General features: G+C 44.0%; 1 protein-coding gene across 7 annotated transcripts in view; it reads right to left on the reverse strand.

Moving 5' to 3' along the window:
- Window positions 1-17,903, reverse strand: part of dysf (dysferlin, limb girdle muscular dystrophy 2B (autosomal recessive)) — a 137,693-nt gene that overhangs the window by 61,342 nt on the left and 58,448 nt on the right. For 6 of the 7 annotated variants that reach the window (XM_080792847.1, XM_080792845.1, XM_080792850.1 and 3 more), the window contains 6 exons: window positions 14,220-14,401; window positions 13,577-13,717; window positions 13,348-13,377; window positions 12,037-12,072; window positions 9,062-9,163; window positions 7,905-8,066 (listed from right to left, as the gene is read on the reverse strand). In XM_080792847.1, coding sequence (XP_080648973.1) covers window positions 7,905-8,066; window positions 9,062-9,163; window positions 12,037-12,072; window positions 13,348-13,377; window positions 13,577-13,717; window positions 14,220-14,401 — 653 coding nt within the window. The remainder of the gene's footprint in view (window positions 1-7,904; window positions 8,067-9,061; window positions 9,164-12,036; window positions 12,073-13,347; window positions 13,378-13,576; window positions 13,718-14,219; window positions 14,402-17,903) is intronic. The other variant, XM_080792846.1, reaches the window with a different exon arrangement.

Raw genomic sequence — 17,903 nt, forward strand, 5'->3', positions numbered from 1 at the left:
TTTTTTTAAATCTGATCTCAGGTCAGAATGGGTTGATCAGACCAATGTGTGTCCAGTGGAAACCTCGTATGAATCTGATCTCAGGTCAGAATGGGTTAATGGCCCGTCACGCTCCGTCCCGTCCTGTCAGTGAGAATTGGTTTCTGTGCATCAGACAGACCTGCAGCACATATTATTAAGCCAGTGTCTGGGAATGAGTGTGGTTGGTGGCGCAAGTATAGGAGCGATCATAAAAATGGAAAAAAAAAAAGGTAGCGGATGACAGCGTGGATATTTTTGGGAGGAGCTCGAGGCAAAAGCGTGGCGTGAGTCACACCACAACTCCACTGTATATACACACAACAAAAGGGAGTAAATAATCTTGTTTTTTTTTGGACCTCTTCATTCTATGGTGGCGCAGACATGCCGTTTCCTATATGTGTTCCCTTTTAAAAGGGTAAATGGTCTGCCCTTATCCAAAGTGCGTGTATACAATGTATTTCACATTCACACCGATGGCAGGGGAAACTATTCTGCACTGACAACCTGCTCATCTGGTATAGCAGTTATAGGCGTTACGTGTCTTGCTCAAGGACACTTGGATGGACACTAAAGCCAGGTGGGGTCGGCGGGGGGGTCGAACCAGGGACCTCAGCTGCCCCGGCCACTTGAACCCTAAAGTGTCCTATGGTATAGTCCCATGGTCCATAATAATAATAACGTCCAACCTAAGACAGGACTGGACCGACTGCTTTTAAAGCACAGCTCAAAGAACTCTCTCTTCACTCTAGCTTGTATAGTTGATTTTTGTATTCTGTGTTGTTAATATTATGGAGCATAGCAGTGGGCGTGGTTTTCTGGACCCTACTGAAAAAGGAAATCAGCCATTCTTTTTTATTTACAACAATATTCATATCAATTATTTTAAGCCTATAGAATCAAGCCTTCAAGGATCCTTATTAGTATTATTATAGGCAATCATTCTGTGAACATAGCAGAACTCCCCCCCCCCATAAATGAATACTGAAACCAGATATAATCATTAAGGAAAGTGTATGCATGTACTATGTGCATGTAAACTCTTCATTTCCATTTTCCAGCCATTGCAATTTTTTTTTTTTTTTTTATAATAATAATTTGGGGGCCCCCCAAAATAATTTGGCGACCCCCCCCTAGAGGTCACGACCCGCGTGTTGAGAAACCCCTGCTTTTTAAGCCACGCAGGGCTGAAACGTCAACAAACTATAAAGGCAACAACGTCTGCTGGAGCCTGCTGGGTATAGCTTGAAGGGGTCTTGGAGGGGCCTTCGGTTCTGCCAAACCCACAGAGCAAAACTGAAGGGAACAAAACCGTAGGCTGTTTTGGAGCCGTGTCAGAGACCATGCTGGACCTGGTTTCCGAGTCCCCTATAACCCATTCTGACCTGAGATCAGATTCTAAAAAAAGTCTTCTACATCCTGACAGTTTTCCTCTTCTGACCTGAGATCAGATTGTAAAAATGTTCTTCTATGTCAGTCGCTCTTCGGTTTTTCAAAAATAGCAGACCTACAAGCTCATAGCGCGCCACTCGGTGGCGCGCTATGAGCTTGTAGATCTGCTATTTTTCAATAGCTAAAGCATAGCATAGTGCTAACACCAAAATGGGTTCCCATCCAGAATGGGCTAAAGGCTGCCACGACAATACAGCCACCACGAGTGGTCTATAGTCGAGAGCTGGTGACAGTCCAGCATTTATTTGACCCCTCTGGTTCTCATAAAGGCTTGGCCCCGGGCCCGACAGACAGACGCTGGCCGCACCGAAACGGTACAGACGTTATTATTAGGCAAACGTTTGGGTACAAATGACGGGGTGGTTCTTCCAGACTGATCAAACCGAGACGTTGGTTAACTCAAGTTTGTGACTGTCTGTTTTTAGTTGGCTTTTAAAAATAGTACAGTATATATAAGGTACAATAAGCTTGGAAAAATGTGAATTATGTGGACCTTGGGTATAGTGGTGGAAAGTAACTAAGTACGTTTACTTTAGTATAGGCCTATACTGTACTTAATTGCAATTCTGAGGTACTTTTACTTATAGTAGTTCCAATTGTCAATACTTTTACGTCAAATTACGTTAAATATTGTACTTTTACTTCACTACAACCATTTGAAAACGTTGATATAGATATGAATTATCCGGCCTGGGCCATGGCTCAGCGGTCCAGGCACCTTGGCTGCAGGTAATCTCCCCCCCCCCCCCCCATCTCTCTCTCCATTTCCATAAAATAATAAAAAATAAACATAAAAAATAAATAAATATATGAATTATCCGTCCGTCTTTAGTTCACGTGTATCTAGAGAACCGACCGTCCTACCAGTAAGACGCGTAAAACGCGGGAAGCGAACGCAGCTGAGACCCTGCAGATCATGTCTGTCTGTCTGTCTGTCTGTCTGTCTGTGTGTCTGTCCCGCTGTTACTGTATATGTGGACCTGGCCCCTTTTGTGCCCATATATGGAGCTGAGTGATTGCTGATGCAACACACTCCATATTTGGACGTATAGCGGGACAGACACACAGAGAGACAGACAGACAGACACACAGACAGACATGATCTGCTATAGGTCTCATAGTAAGTGCTCACTGCGTTCGCAATCACTGCGTTCGCAATAACGTCAAACGTCAAATATGGGCATCTACTGCAGGGATCTCCATATATGGGCATATAAAAGTGTACACACAAAATGTAGATCTCTGCATTTGTCCGTCCGTCTGCCTGCTCCGTGACGTGACATTCCCTATTTGCGTCATTCTCTACTTGAAACGTTCCCAAGTGAAGTAGATCGGTGCCCAGATCGGGCCGCAGAAGACGGCCCGCGTGGCCCGCGGATCGCCAGTTTGACACCCCTGGTCTATATAGTTCAGGCAACAAAAAAAAAACTAAAAACGTTCCGAGCTGAATATTGTCACATTTTAATTTCCTTTAACGTTTGTCAAACGGAAACTTGTGGGAGTCGTCAACGTCACACAACGTGACCCCCCTGTGACCTTTGCGAGGGCCCAGTGATGGCGGTGAGATGACGCTGGAGTCACACACACGGTGCATGCAAACACAGAGAAGAAACCATTTAGACCGCTGGATTCCACAAAGGAACCTTATTAACCCATTCTGACCTGAGGTCAGATTAAAAAAAAAATTCTTCTACATCCTGACAGTTTACCATTCTGACCCGAGATCAGATTCTAAAAATGTCTTCTACATCCTGACGGTTTTCTCAAAAAAGCTATGTTTCTGTGTCAGTCGTTCTTCGATTTTTCAAAAATAGCAGACCTACAAGCTCGTAGCGTGCCACTCGGTGGCGCGCTATGAGCTTGTAGATCTGCTATTTCTCAATAGCTAAAGCACGACATGATGCTAAGACCAAAATGGGTTCCCGTTCGGAATGGGTTAAAAGGAAAACACCCCGTGTGTCACATTAGTCCACTCCTTGTGGCCGTTATTATGATGGGGGGCGGAAAAAGAAAGAAAAAGAAAACAGAATACTTTAATATTCTTGACATTAAACAGTCGGAGGGGAGGGGGGGGGGGTTATGGGGCTGATATTTCCATATTCCGTTTCAGACAGTCATATGAAATACTTAAAGGCCAGTATTAGAGCTTAATAATAATGTTAATAAACGACCAGACCGTTGGAATAAGTGTAAACTGTATATCTAAGGACAATGTGTTGATCATCTGTGGTGGTCTTTCCCTTTTATGTTGCCATAAGCAAATATTATGTTCCTCTATAAGCTTAACATGGCTGACATGAAACTCGGAGGGAGCGTGGAGGTTGGGTGGAGAGAGAGAGCGCGCGAGAGAGAGAGGGGGGGCTTCTCTAACATGACTAATAATATCCCAGAAACCCGGCCACCATGCATATAAAGACCACATTAAGGGGAGTATAATCTGTGTGTAATACACAGCATGTCTTTTTGGATTGTCGTGAGAAAAATAGTTTAGAAGTCATGAGCTTATAATGATGTTAAAAGAGACATGTTTGTGCTTGCATGCGTGCGCCTTGATGAGTTGCGTGCATGCTTGCATGCATGTGTGAAGTGCCCCTAATGCTCGCGTGTGTGCATGCGTCAGTGTTGGGAAAGTTCACTACATGAATGAAATGAACGCTACTGCGAGCTATTGTCAAAATTATTACATACTTTATAGTCCAAACCTTAAAAAAATCCCTTTGGTATTAATAAAGTGACAACTTTTACAATTATGTCCAATGCCATTATCCAAATGAATTCCTTATTTATTTATTTTTTACATTTTGGGAAAAAAATGCCAATTTAACACCGAGGTGCCCACAATGTTTAGGTGCCCACTTTTCCTGCACTATTTTTGCAAAGCGAAAAATGCCACCGAATCCGTAATGGGGCCATCTGAAAATGAAGCCCCCAATTTGTGAAAGTTGAGGCAAAAACCTGCATATTTTCGCACGCATATACACTGTAAATTACAGTATAGTACTGCAGTGAACACAGATGAGTTTTCTGTGTGTCAAGAGCAAGAGAAGTGAGATCAGACTGGAATCAGATCCGAATGAGATCAGCATAAGCCTGAGCCTCCATCTGCATGTCATCAGAGCTGACATGGGTGACATTTTGTTCTCAAAACTAGATTCCAAGAACACGCGGTGGAGGCCTTCTCAGAACAGTAGAATACACAGTAGTACCACCACCACTACCCCCCACCAAACCACCCACAACCGCTGTCATCAGTGAGCTCAAGCTGATTAAGACCAAACCACAACAGTGCAAGACTCATTAAGCATGAAAACACTGGGCCTCTCTCCGCTGATTATCCTCCATTATTCGCACATGCGTGCGCGCACGTGCGTCCATTCTGAATTCCACTGCGACGCTAGACGAGAGCACATCGCCACTTTTCGGCTGTAGTTTCTATATACCTTTCCTCCCCTGACCGTGTCCTGACCCTCCTTGTCTCTCTCTCTCTCCCTTTTAAAAGCACCCTGTACAAAGGCCAGACCACTAAGCAGTATTAGTGGAACGTTTGGAAGCCATGAGACCAATGGTGCATGGCACAAATCCCATAGAACGAACGAACGCACGCACACGCGTGCGCACGCACACACACACACACACACACACACACACAGTCAGGTTTCGGTAGAGCTAGCGCTGGCCGGGTCATTTGCGTTGCACGGTTGGAAATAGTCTGGGTTTGGTGTAGTTGAGGTTAGGATCAGGATTCAAAGACCACTCTATCTGCTGCAACTAACCTATAGTCTTGGAAAATAATGATTTGGGTTCGGGGACCATCGTTATGTTACCATTGTATAGCGTTCTGCATCACCAACACTGTATAGACCGACAGGAAATGGGGAGCGACGCGCATGCAGACAAGGTCGTCGGGATTGGGGATTCGAACCCGCGACACGTTGGTCCGGCTGGTATATAGAGCGTCGCAGTCCCGCTCCCTTTCGTGGCGACGCCAGCCAGGCCCAAGGAAATGAATCCCAATGCATTTTCCCTGCATAGACATTTCATGAAGTATTTATTTAAAGACCTTTTAAGCGTCGTGCGGAGCCAACTCGAGTCGTGACAAATCATGACAACAAACACAATATTTTGGACCAAACAAATAATTACAAAGACGAAAAACAACAAAAAAAGTGTTGTAACCTGCCGTTTTTTTTTTCCTACTTTCTAATTCTTTGTTTGGCCCAAAACATTGTCCTTTATTATTGTCATGATTTGTCACGACAAGAGTTGGCTTTGTCCGCGGCGCGAAAACGTCTTTAAATAAATACTTTCTGAAAAGTCTATGAGGAAAATGAACTGGGATTTATTTTCCGCGTCTCACGAGGGGGCGGGACTGCGACGCTCTATAGCAGCCTAGGGTGCCCGGACCACCACGGTCGCGTACTGTATTAGCTGTAATATTATATTATTAGCTGTATAACTACAACCACATTACCACCTGGCTGCTTATAGTCTACGACCACAACATGACCTAATATCCTGAACCCGACGACAAAGAGCAAAAACAAAACAACAAAAGCAGCAGGATAGTCCACTGGTTCTAATCACGTCACAGTTTTTACTGGATATTCTGCAAAAAAATAACAACGTAGATGATTATGTATTTCGCATTTATGTAATTTGGTAGACTAGCAGACCACATCCTTTGAGCAGTGGTGGAAAGCAACTAAGGACATTTACTCGAGTTCTGCACAAAAGTACACAATTTCGAGGTACTAGTATCATGCTTACATTACTTACTTTACAATTTCCAATACTTTCACTTCTACTCCACTCCCTCTAGGATCCAAACATTGTACTCCACTACATTTAGTTGAAAACTTTTAGTCACTAGTTACTTTGTAATTAATATTACAAAACATACATTGACCACTTCAGCCCTACATTATACTTTTGTACTTTGATAAGTACATATTTAATTCCAGCCTTTCACTTATAACAGAGTATTTCTACTGTATATTGCAGTATTGGTACATTTGAATATTTCTTTCCACCACTGCTGTTGCGTGCGTGCGTGCATGTGTGTTGATGTCATCATCCTTTGAGTGTGTGTGTGTGTGTGTGTGTGTGGGGCGCATGCGCGTGTGCATTTGTGTTGACTTCACAATCCATTAAAGGACGTAAATCACTGGCGTCTTTCAAAACTGTCCTGAAAAAGGTCAGAAAACCACAAGTGGAGAGATTTAAAATTCCGTAATAATAGTAATAGCTTGAGGTCCTGACGCCATTCGTTCATCCCCTGGGTTTCTGTCTATGGAGAATAACATTGGATAACACTTATAACATTTTGTTTTGTGTCCATGACGTCACCGTTCAAGATACAGACAAGACCAATATATAGACCCAATGCAATGCAAAACGATAGACATTGCGGGACAAAAATCACAACAACAGACGAGAACATGAACATGTCCTCTGGTTTAACGATCCTGGTTTAAAAGCAGGACAGACTGAACAAAAGAGTTCTGTTTTTCTAAAAGCAGGACAGACTGAGTTCTGTTTTTCTTACATTAAGGAACTCTAAACCGCCTCATGGAGGGCAACAGTATATATTGATATTGTCACAATTTGTCGGGGAGGTGGCTTTTTTTATATATATATTTTTATATCCCACGATTTTGTAACCCATTTTTCACCCCTGTGTCAATTATCTAATGTGACCCTGGGCTCTACACACCCCCTCCGCCAACCTGGGGAGAGCAACGGACTTGAACTCATGCTTCCTTCATGCATTGAGCGTCCAAGTCGCTCCTTTACACCTGACAGGGGGGAGTTTCCCTGGTTGGACGTATAGCGCGTGGAAGGAACACGTTATTCCAACCAGTTCCTTTTCCCCTCCATCATGCAGGCGCCCCGGCTGGCCAGGGGGGGACAGTTTAGAGACCAGGGGAGGTGGCTTTATTTCGCTTGCGATAGTGTGGCACTCAAAGTTTGTTACAGTCCGTCTCTGGCGAAAATTGCGCTAATTTGTTTGATTCTTCATATCCGTATGAGATCATTTGTTTACTTTTTGTTCTTATGTCAATTATATCTATGGGAATTCAAAATGGGGAAAAAACTGCAACGTAGGTAGGATGTTAAAATTAGACTACTACTACCGCCGTTTTCTTTTCTTTTTTCATTGTCTCCCCTGTAAATATATATTTGTATTTGTACACATGAATGTTTTAATATTCTATGCTCTATCGATGAATTTAATGCATATGACACTTTTTTTTGTTAACCTTTTAGCCCAAATGTTTCACACGTAACCTCCGTGCTTTTTAAATCACTGACTAATAAAGTATTCAATCAATGAAAAGATAGCCGACAGGAGTGTGTGTGTGTGTGTGTGTGTGTGTGTGTGTGTGTGTGTGTGTGTGTGCGTGCTTGCGTGCGTGCGCCCTTCGAGCTCTCACCACGTCGATGATGTACGTGTTGACGTCGAAGTTGGGCTTCTTCTTCACGCTGCGTATGACGCAGCTCTGCACCATGCAGCCCCCACACTCCACCTGCAGGCTGGGGGAGGTAACGCTGGCCAGCTGGAAACTCTTCAAGTTGCGAACGCCCCAGCACAGCACCTGGAGAGAGAGAGAGAGAGAGAGAGAGAGAGAGAGAGGGAGACAGAGTAGAGGAAGTAACTAAATAATGTTCATCCGCGTTTCATTTCGTCGATTAAAACTATGAGGATATAAATGTTCGTCGACAACCTTTTTTCAATGACGATATCTAAATAAAAACGAAATGAAAACTAAGCTATGATGACTAAAAGTAAGACTGGATTGTCGACAAAGTGGTCAACAAATGAAAACTAGATTAAAATGTTAGGGAGGTGTGAGTGGAGTAGAGATCCAGTAGAACGAAAAAGACAAGTCATTCTATGTTTGGTTGTGCTCTGAAAATAGCAGATCTCACAACCCGTCGAGCTGTGACGCGTTGTGACCTTGTTCAGCTATTTCCAGCATTCAACAAAGTGTAAAATGGAAATATTGTACTTTTTGTATTTTGTATTTGACAACTGTACTGTCAAACTAAGGACATTTAGACAGTTGCTATGCAAGATTATTAATACAAAACATAGCCTACAATAATGAGATATTATTATAGGTTAAGCTACAGGAGAAGTGATTAAAAATCAGGCCCGCCATTACCAGCTGCAAAGTTAAAGCGATGAACACACGGACGCATTATCACAGTAATATGAAACAGCTCATCTGCGTAATAACTTTCATTAAAAAAAAAACATTTTCCTCGGTTCTACAAAGTACATTTTTGATACCAACACGTTACGTTTGTACTTTTACTTAACCGTCATTCTGAATTGCAGGACTTGTATGCGTAACAGAGTACCTCTACACAGCAGTAGCTGTAGATAGCAGATCTACAAGCTCATAGCGCGCCACCGAGTGGCTCGCTACGAGCTTGTATGTCTGCTAAAAAAACTGGCATAGAAGACATTTTTAGAATCTGATCTCAGGTCAGAATGAAAACTGTCACGGATGTAGAAGACATTTTTAGAATCTGATCTCAGGTCAGAATGGGAAGACAGGCCCAGAGGTTTGAAGTGATCCAGTACCTCTATGGCCGTTCTCTGCAGCACAGGTTTGATTCCCTGTGGGACCATGTAGATGTTGGGCTCTCTCTGGGGGGGCGGGTACGGGAGGTCAGAGTCGTCCGGCTGCCAATAGGAACACAGGACAGAGCTGCGTTAGTGACACGTCCGTCTCATCCTATGAGGTCCGATTTGTTCCCTGGAACTCTTTTTTGCTTCAGGGGGCAGGGACATGTTCAAGTGGGCCCACTTGAACACGCACGCAACAAGGCTCGGAGTGGCTAGGATAGGTTACATCCAGAGGGAAAATGGACATGTGTTGCACTTTAAACAGATGCATCATCAACAAAAGGATACAGATGTGCCATTCCAACTCTTCACGCTTCCAATCTTTTTCCTGGAAGTTGTCTGGAAATGCTGGTTTCCTCTGCAGATTGTATTCACTGATTAGCCTTGCTAATTCTACTGCTACGATACCGAAAAGAAGTGTCCGGCAGAAGAACTCTATTCATGGCATTGGAATAGAATTAGCATACAGTGTATAACCTTGTCAAAATGTCCCCCTTTCTCACTGACAATGTTCCGAAATGATGCTGTACTGACAAATCTACTGAATTGCCAATGGCAGGAGACATGTGAAGTTCTCGAACGGCACATCTGTATGTCATTTACAAGACACAATAATAAACCATGCTATTTTGACAAACAATAGTGTTATATCTTAAAAAGGAGACTCAATTGCAGGTCAATTGAGTCGACTGCCGGCCATCAAATTATTGGCTTAGTAATGTGACAAAAACAAAACTATTCAAGGATTCGTGGCGTGTCTTAAGAGCTACTATAACGACTAAGCATCGCAATTACTCAAGTTAAAGACCTTAAATGTTAAATATTCTTTGGGGAAAATTCAAACAATGTGACACTTAAAATGAAGGATCGGCAGTGACATCAGAAAGACACGTGTATAGAGAAGAACAAGAGAAGAGGCATATCAAAATGTCTGTGCGTGCATGCGTGTGTGAGTGCGTGCGTGCATTTGTGCGCGCGCACGCGCGTGTGCATGCGTGCGTGCGGTTAAACTGTGGCTTTCCATCCGACAGAGTGAGAACATCAAGACCATAAGCCAGATATAGTGGGCGACGCAGGCCGAGCGAGAGAGAACGATATAGGAACGATTTGATAAATGGACGCGTGGAAGGAAGGAGAGGAAGGAGAGATGGATGGATGAACGTTCTTCACAGGATCACACAGCACTGGAGACGTGTTGTTGGTTCTGTGACTCACGTTGCATTTGAAGGCATTAATGACCAAAAAAACCACGCGGAGAATCACGGTTAAAACCGAGCCATATAAATCTGAATCTGTGGATCGTTAACGATCCCATGATGCAGCTGTGTTGTTTTTCCTAACGTCCTGAACTTTGTTGCTGGACAATATTAGCCAAAAAGCCTCCTATGGTTGACTGGTTGGAAGCATCTGTTTCCTGGCAGAATTATAGTGCATCGGCTGTGTTCTTTAACCTTATATTGGATAACGGGAATGACAAAAAAATAAAATAAACGGAGAAAAAGAAAGTCATACGTCTACAACTGTGACAGGTTCTGGAAGCATTTGTTAAAACCTATACGCTTTATAACAGTCTCGTGAAATCAAATTACGATTAGTCATTTCCTGGAAAGCTATAAAAAAAAAAAAAAGAATGTGATGACTCATCCTGCACAGCATGCACGTGTATATATACAATATTTTGCATCTAATTAAATCATTTTATTCATTTGTTTTATGTCCCTCGCCGCTTTCTATCAATTCTGCCAGTACGTGGAGCCTTTTTCACACAATTTTGGCGTTGAACACTGTAGGAATTGTCTATGCTGACACTCGCACACTGTACACCCCCCCCCCCCCCCCCCACACACACACACACAAACACACACACACGCCTTGTACACACATGTCGGACGGACATGCTCTGTTCCGTCCGCGTTTCATGGCTTTCCAATGGAAGTCACGTGCGGTTTGACTAAACACTTGTTTGATGGGGGGGGGGGGGAGGGGGGCAATCGAACACTAGTGTTTGGTCAAACACTTGTGTCCGACATGTATATGCACAAGGCCACACACACACACACACACACACACACACACTAGTGCAGGAACAATTAAAGCCCCAAAAGTTGACTATATAGCCCTCCTCCCCGAGGTATATAGAACAAAACGGGACATAGTTTTTTCATATCTTTAGGATGTCCCGAGATTTATACTTTTACTGAAAAGGTCATGAAATTGATCCATGAAGTGACTCACCATAATATAGGCAAAAACAACCCCTGAAAGATGGAGTTCCCCTATACACACACTTAAGCAATGTGAACACCGTTGTCCCTATTCATTGGGGTGTGGGTTTATATCAAGAGATTAAATGTCAATGTCTTATGACAATCTCAAATGCTGTTTGTGCACAACTAAGGCCCGGCTTACGAATGCACAGACTCGCGCAGCAACCCCCAAACGCCAGGCAAAAGAATGAAGGAGTATTGCAAGTAACGGCACCAAAATAGTGTCCTGAGGGGGCAAAAAACAAGGGAAAATAAATTCCTCAGCACCTGCAAACCTAATTGTAGCCCTGGGCACAACAAAGGGTTATTCTGGCTATGTGTGTGTGTGCATGCATCATGTGACTGAGTTGAAGGACTGCGTATACAGTATAGCCTATGTGTATGTGTGTGTGTGTGTGTGTGTGTGTGTGTGTGTGTGTGTCACGTGCACATGTATGAGTACCCATTGGTTGTCTGACAGGAATCCTGTCAGCAGCAGCTGAGGAAACCATGAGGAGATAAACCAGAGAGGGGGTAAAAGAGATGGAAAAGTTATAAGGGAGCAAAGCGAGGAAGGACACACGGTGAGAAAATAAATCACGGCATGATCGAAAGATGCATTTCAATCCCTCCACGGTACAGAGAGAGTCGAGAGCTGTTGATCAAATGAAAGACCTTACGTACCTCCTCCACGGCGTGTGTGGTGGACAGCACATCTCCCTATGGCGTGCACACACACACACACACACACACACACACACACACACACACACACACACACACACACACACACACACACACACACACACACACACACACATACACACACAGTTCACATAAGCAGCAAAGGGAGGATTTCCTATAGCCAATAGTGACCATTAAACATATTCAATGTCGTGACTCGAGTGGTCTGGTGTTGTTGTCATCCAGCAGTGGTTGGATTTCCAACTGGGCCAATCAAGCATTTTATTTTATTTTTTGTCTTGAATGTTATGGAAGTAAACGGTGCAAGAAACCTTTGCCTCGGCGCGGTAACGTTAGTGGATACAGTGATGTTGAAGTGATGCTGCTATTGAAGCCGTTTTTAAAAAAGACTCCCAGGCCAGGAGAAAATACGTCGAAATAAATGGAAATCCAGGCTTAGTGCGACGCTATATAAAACACACACACACACACACACACACACACACACACACACACACACACACACGGTCAACTGAAATAAGAACCTAATCTTGGAGTTCAGTGTGGGGTGCATACTTAGTTTAGACTAGTCATTGGTTAGACATGGGACGTGGGAGGTTAGATTTAGGGTGAGGGTTTGAGATAGGTTGTAGTTGTAGGACTAATGACTAACCAATGACTAGTCTATGTACTGCACCCGTTCAGTGTTGCACCATATTCAGTGTCTTATCGAATTCTGTGACTGCCTTGTGATTGGTGAGGGGATGAACTAGTCGCCAACGGCCGTCTCAGATGTCTGCAATGGGAACCCTTTCAGACTAAATAAAGGGATTATAGATGCAGACAGGGATCATCAATATGTCCGTACACGGACAAAATATGTCCGTGGCAAAGACTTGGTCTTGTCCATGGCTTTTTCTTCCCACACACACACACACACACACACACACACACACACCATTATAATGTTCTTATTTTGAACCAATTACTGAAAGTCAAGTCTCCCGGTTTTCTTCATAACATGTATTAACAGTGATTTACTATCTTTTACTATACTATTATTCATGTCCAAACGGAACAAAATAGACATGCAAGGTTCCATTTGTACACTCTCAGAGTTACAAACCTGTAATGGTCATTGCGACAAGCTAGATTTACAGGTATGTTTTTCTGGTAATATTAATTATCGTCCACTCATCTTGTACAAAGTATGTCCCTAGTGGCAATGAACCCTGACTACAGAGAAAGGACAGCACGAAACAAGGGATGTTATCAAGAAAGAAAGAATGAAAGAAAGAGAGGAAAACTGACCTCTTGACCTGGGATGTGACGAATGGCTGGCTGCAAGGGATGTATAAATAATGGAGGGAGAGAGACATGAGAGAATGGATAAGAGAGAGAGAGAGAAGCGTCACATGAAAAGATTCATTGGTCTACTATACAGTGCATCTCACACACACGAACGTGCATGCGCTAAACGTTTAGCCACATGACGCGGCGTGGCGCCATGACGCGGCGCGGCGCCGTAACGCGAGGGCACCTTGTCTCTGCGGATGAGCTGGAAGGCGGCCAGTAGCTCCCCGGCGCCCTTGCTTCCGAAGCGGACGGGGAACCACGCCAGGCAGGGGGAGGCGGCGCTGGACGGCGGACACACGCAGCGACCCATGAACTCGTCTGCGTTCTGGAATACACACAATTCAATTCAATTCAAAGGGCTTTATTGGCATGAGAAAACATACGTTTACATTGCCAAAGCAGAAAGAACAATACAACACACACACACACACACGCAAGGGCACATTGGCGCGTACGCGCGCGACACACAGACACAGACACACAAACACACACAGGTCAGTGGTTCTCAACCTGTGGGTCAGGACTAGCTGGCTACACGAGGCTAGGTCAGGAGGACCCCCAGGGGGGGGGTGACCACACGAGAGAAATGAAAAGAAGAAAAAAACACCATTACTGGATTCAAAGTAATCAATAAACTATAACTGTGAAAATAGCCGATCTACAAGATCACACAACGGCGCACACATTGCGAAGAGGTATATTGCGATGCGTTAAGAGGGAATCGTCAAGGAACCGCACTTGTTCAATTCCTAAAGGATCCTTGACCTTGACACACACACACACACACACACACACACACAGACCTGTGCGGACAGGACGTCACTCACGTATGTATCGGAGTCATACAGCTCCACCAGGACGTCGGGGGGGTTGGACATGATGACCTCCGGGTCCCCGAAGATCTCCAGCTCCTGGAAGACCAAGGTCTGGTCCCAGATGGGGTTCAGAGAGTTACGCACCGTCACCGTCTTCTGAGACCGGTGGAGAAACGACACGATGGCATAGGAATCTACAGAGAGAGAGAGAGAGAGAGAGCAAGAGGGTAGAAATAATTACTTATTACCAGAGTCCTGCAATGGGGTGGTATACCCACGGATGTCCGACAGGCACCCGCGGTTGACGGCTGAAAACGGGTTAAAAAAGATTCTTAGTTAACGCCCGTACCCGTGAACTTGTATTCCAAAATGACACCTGTGTGAACCAAGTGGTGCAACTCCCCTCTCTCTCTCTCTCTGCTCCGTTAGATTAGCGATTTGCGTCCAGCAGGTGGCAGCAATGTCACATACTTCTCTCGTTCCAATTTCACGCATGCGCACACCACTCGTGCTCATTGACGTACGTACACAGGTACACGGACAAAGCTGGATGTAGAAGTGGTTGCACCACTTAAAAAGCGGGTGGGTATAACATTTTATTGTGAAAATCAGAAGCACGGTTTCTGCACAGACAACGTAACTCATGCAAGTCGGTGTGAGCACGCATATACACGACGACAGACACACTCCGCCATCTGGTCAAAACCCACGGAGAGCTCCCTATATAGATTACGCGTGGCGATCCTTTCTTTCTGTACATTGCAGAAGGATATAGGCCAACCCAAAAAAAATCGTTTGATATCAATGAAAAAAAGCGCTATAGGACGTGTATACACACGGCGTCGTAAATCAGTCGGTTTTGATTATAGTTATGACGTTTCCACACGTCGTATACCAAACGTCTGAATGTGTTAACAGGGGCGGAGAAATGGGGTCCATGGATTTGACATGGCGAGGCGGGTCTGGCTTGTATTTTGATACTATAGGGATACTACTCCATGGTTTTGACCAGATGGGAAAATGTTCCGTCTTCATTTCTGACTTCAGCCTCTCGGTTGGAATATTAACACTTCTAGAGAGACTTTTAGTATTTTAGTGTGACCAGCGCAAAGGTAAGAATGGAAGATTATACCCTCTCGGTTTTGGGGGGGGGGAACGGAAGGCGGGGCATTTCAGAGTAAAATATCTGCTGGCGCTCTAGCGCCTATATTTTTAAATATGCTGGCGCATGGCGCTGTGTTAAAGCCGGTCCTATACACACCTAATAATAACGACATATCTTGCGTGACGATATACTGTGATCTTGAAGATCTGATATTGTTTGCAGAACGTTTACCCATTATGAATTTACGACAAGCCCAGAAATGGGGCTAGAGTTGACATTAACTACCTTCCTGAAAAAAATTCACTTCTATATGCGCACATTTTGCATATTAAATTGTGATTATCCAACCCGTGCGTTTGATTCTAAACTTTAGTCCTCTGTGTCCGGTCTTCCGCCTTCGTCGTGGTTTTGAGCCGAGTTCGTGGCAATTAACCACATTTTCTGGGGGGGAACATTAGCCAAAAGTGTAGCCAAGCTACGAGCGAGATTTGGGTGTGTATAGCAGACAGAAAAAACCTGTCCAAATACAGTAACGACTTGAATACAGTAACGACTTGAATACAATATAACGTATATAATTGGGTTGGTATTGTGTCCCGTCGTCTCCCTGCTCTTCTATTGAACCATTTAGATCGGGTCAAAGGTCATGTCTCACCTAGACACAGGATGTGACACGAATGTTGACCTAATGGCAAAAATGTCAGCACGTACACACATAGGAAACAAGGTTCCAAACCGGGGTATAGAGGCTTAGAGTATATATGAATAGAGAGGGCACCAGAGTTCTCCTTCCATCCACTTGCATTAAGTTTGCTCAAAAGCGCATGAGGCGATTTCACTCCTCCTTCCCGGGTATAGGAACAGAGAGCATTCTGGGATGGATTGGCCCCCAGACACATGAACGCGCTGCCGTTGAACGTTGCACGAACGAACGCGCACGAGCGTGCTGCCGCCGTGAACGTGCACAATGATATAGTCAACGGACCAGCGCGTTCATGTGTTTGGGGGCCAGGCTGCAATACCTTCATTCGGCCACTATGTCCATTTCGCCCTCAGGGTTTCCTCTGGGTGCCTTCTCTATTCATATATACTCTATGGGTAGAGGAGGAAGGTTAGATACAGTCGTATTATGTGTAGCCTATATGAGCTGTCATTGATTGAGTTCCCAAAATAAGGAATAAAGTGTGTCTTTCTCTTTTCTCGGTTCAATAAGGGACACATCTCTTAGTTTCCAAATGAAATAAGGGACAATTCCTTTTTTTTCAGTCAACCCATAGCTAGCTATATACGGTATGACTCATGTGGTTAAAACTTCCAGATTCAGCCGATGAGACATTCAGAGGACCACAACATTTGACGTCAGCTGATGTGGCTCCAGTTATAGGAGATGAATCATGTCCAATTGTGTTCTTGGATAAGCCCGAGCAATGTCAGGAGCAGAGCCATGTTGTTTTAACCAATCAAAAAAAGGCACTACGAAAAACATGGCAGACTTTTAAGAAAGCTTTGTTTTCATGGAAGCTGGAGAACTGTCGCTCTGATGTGTCTAAAGGTTTCAAGTCGGGGTCAAGTCAAATTTGATTATAGCCCAATAATGACAATCATGTCCCAAAGGGCTGCACAATGAAACACGGAAAATAAAAATGAAAATAAGTAATAAGTAAAGGAATGCAAATATGCACATGCACAAACAGTCACACAGAAAAAAAGAAGAAAAAAAAACTAACAAAAATTATGAATGTAATTCTACTGTCTAGGCTCAGACTAAATTGTGTCCAAAGGCTGATGCAAACAATAGGCGTGTTTGACTTGAATAAGTCAACCGATCTATAGCCTCTCAAATGTGGATATAGGGAGACGATTCCAAGACATGTGGCCTGGTAGCCACCACAGCCACTGTAGTCTCGTGTCGTCGCCAGACTGTTGCCTCTCGCAATTTTCAAATCCTTCCGTCATACAGTTCTGGAGCAATGGAAGCTCTGATCGTGAATACAATGAAAAGCGGAAGACAGAGCATACATTAAGCATTAACCCATTTTGACCTGAGATCGATAAAAAAAAAAAAAGGCTTCACAAAATACAAAAAATAAATAAATATCTGAAAAACCCATGTTTCTATGTCAGTGGTGCTCAACCTTTTTCCATGTCAAATTTCATTATCTCTATCCGGCCACAGAGTCGTCCCCCCCATCTCAAAATATGTATAGTTCCAGGGACGCCCCCTCCAGAAGCAAAAGATTTGAGTTAAAAACGTTTCCAACGCTCTGAAAGAACCTATTTTCAAAAGATTTGCGCCACATTTTCACGACTTTTCAAAACAATAGCAGACCTACACAAGCTCGTATAGCGCGCCACTCGGTGGCGCGCTATGAGCTTGTAGATCTGCTGTTTTTCAATAGCTAAAGTGTAACATGATGCTTTAAAAAAAGGGCTATAAGACCGCTGCGGAGAAAAGCCAAGCAGAGACCTGGCTGAATGACTCTGTGAGCCTTCGAAACGGGACCGCGCTTATAGAATGTGGCAGAGCAACACGTCTGGCGGGAATTCTTCTGCAGAAGGTGTATAGCCCGCCAGCTTCGACTTGTTTTAAC

The sequence above is a fragment of the Protomyctophum bolini genome (genome assembly GCF_963924005.1).
Source record: "Protomyctophum bolini genome assembly, chromosome: 20".
Taxonomy (NCBI): Eukaryota; Metazoa; Chordata; class Actinopteri; order Myctophiformes; family Myctophidae; genus Protomyctophum; species Protomyctophum bolini.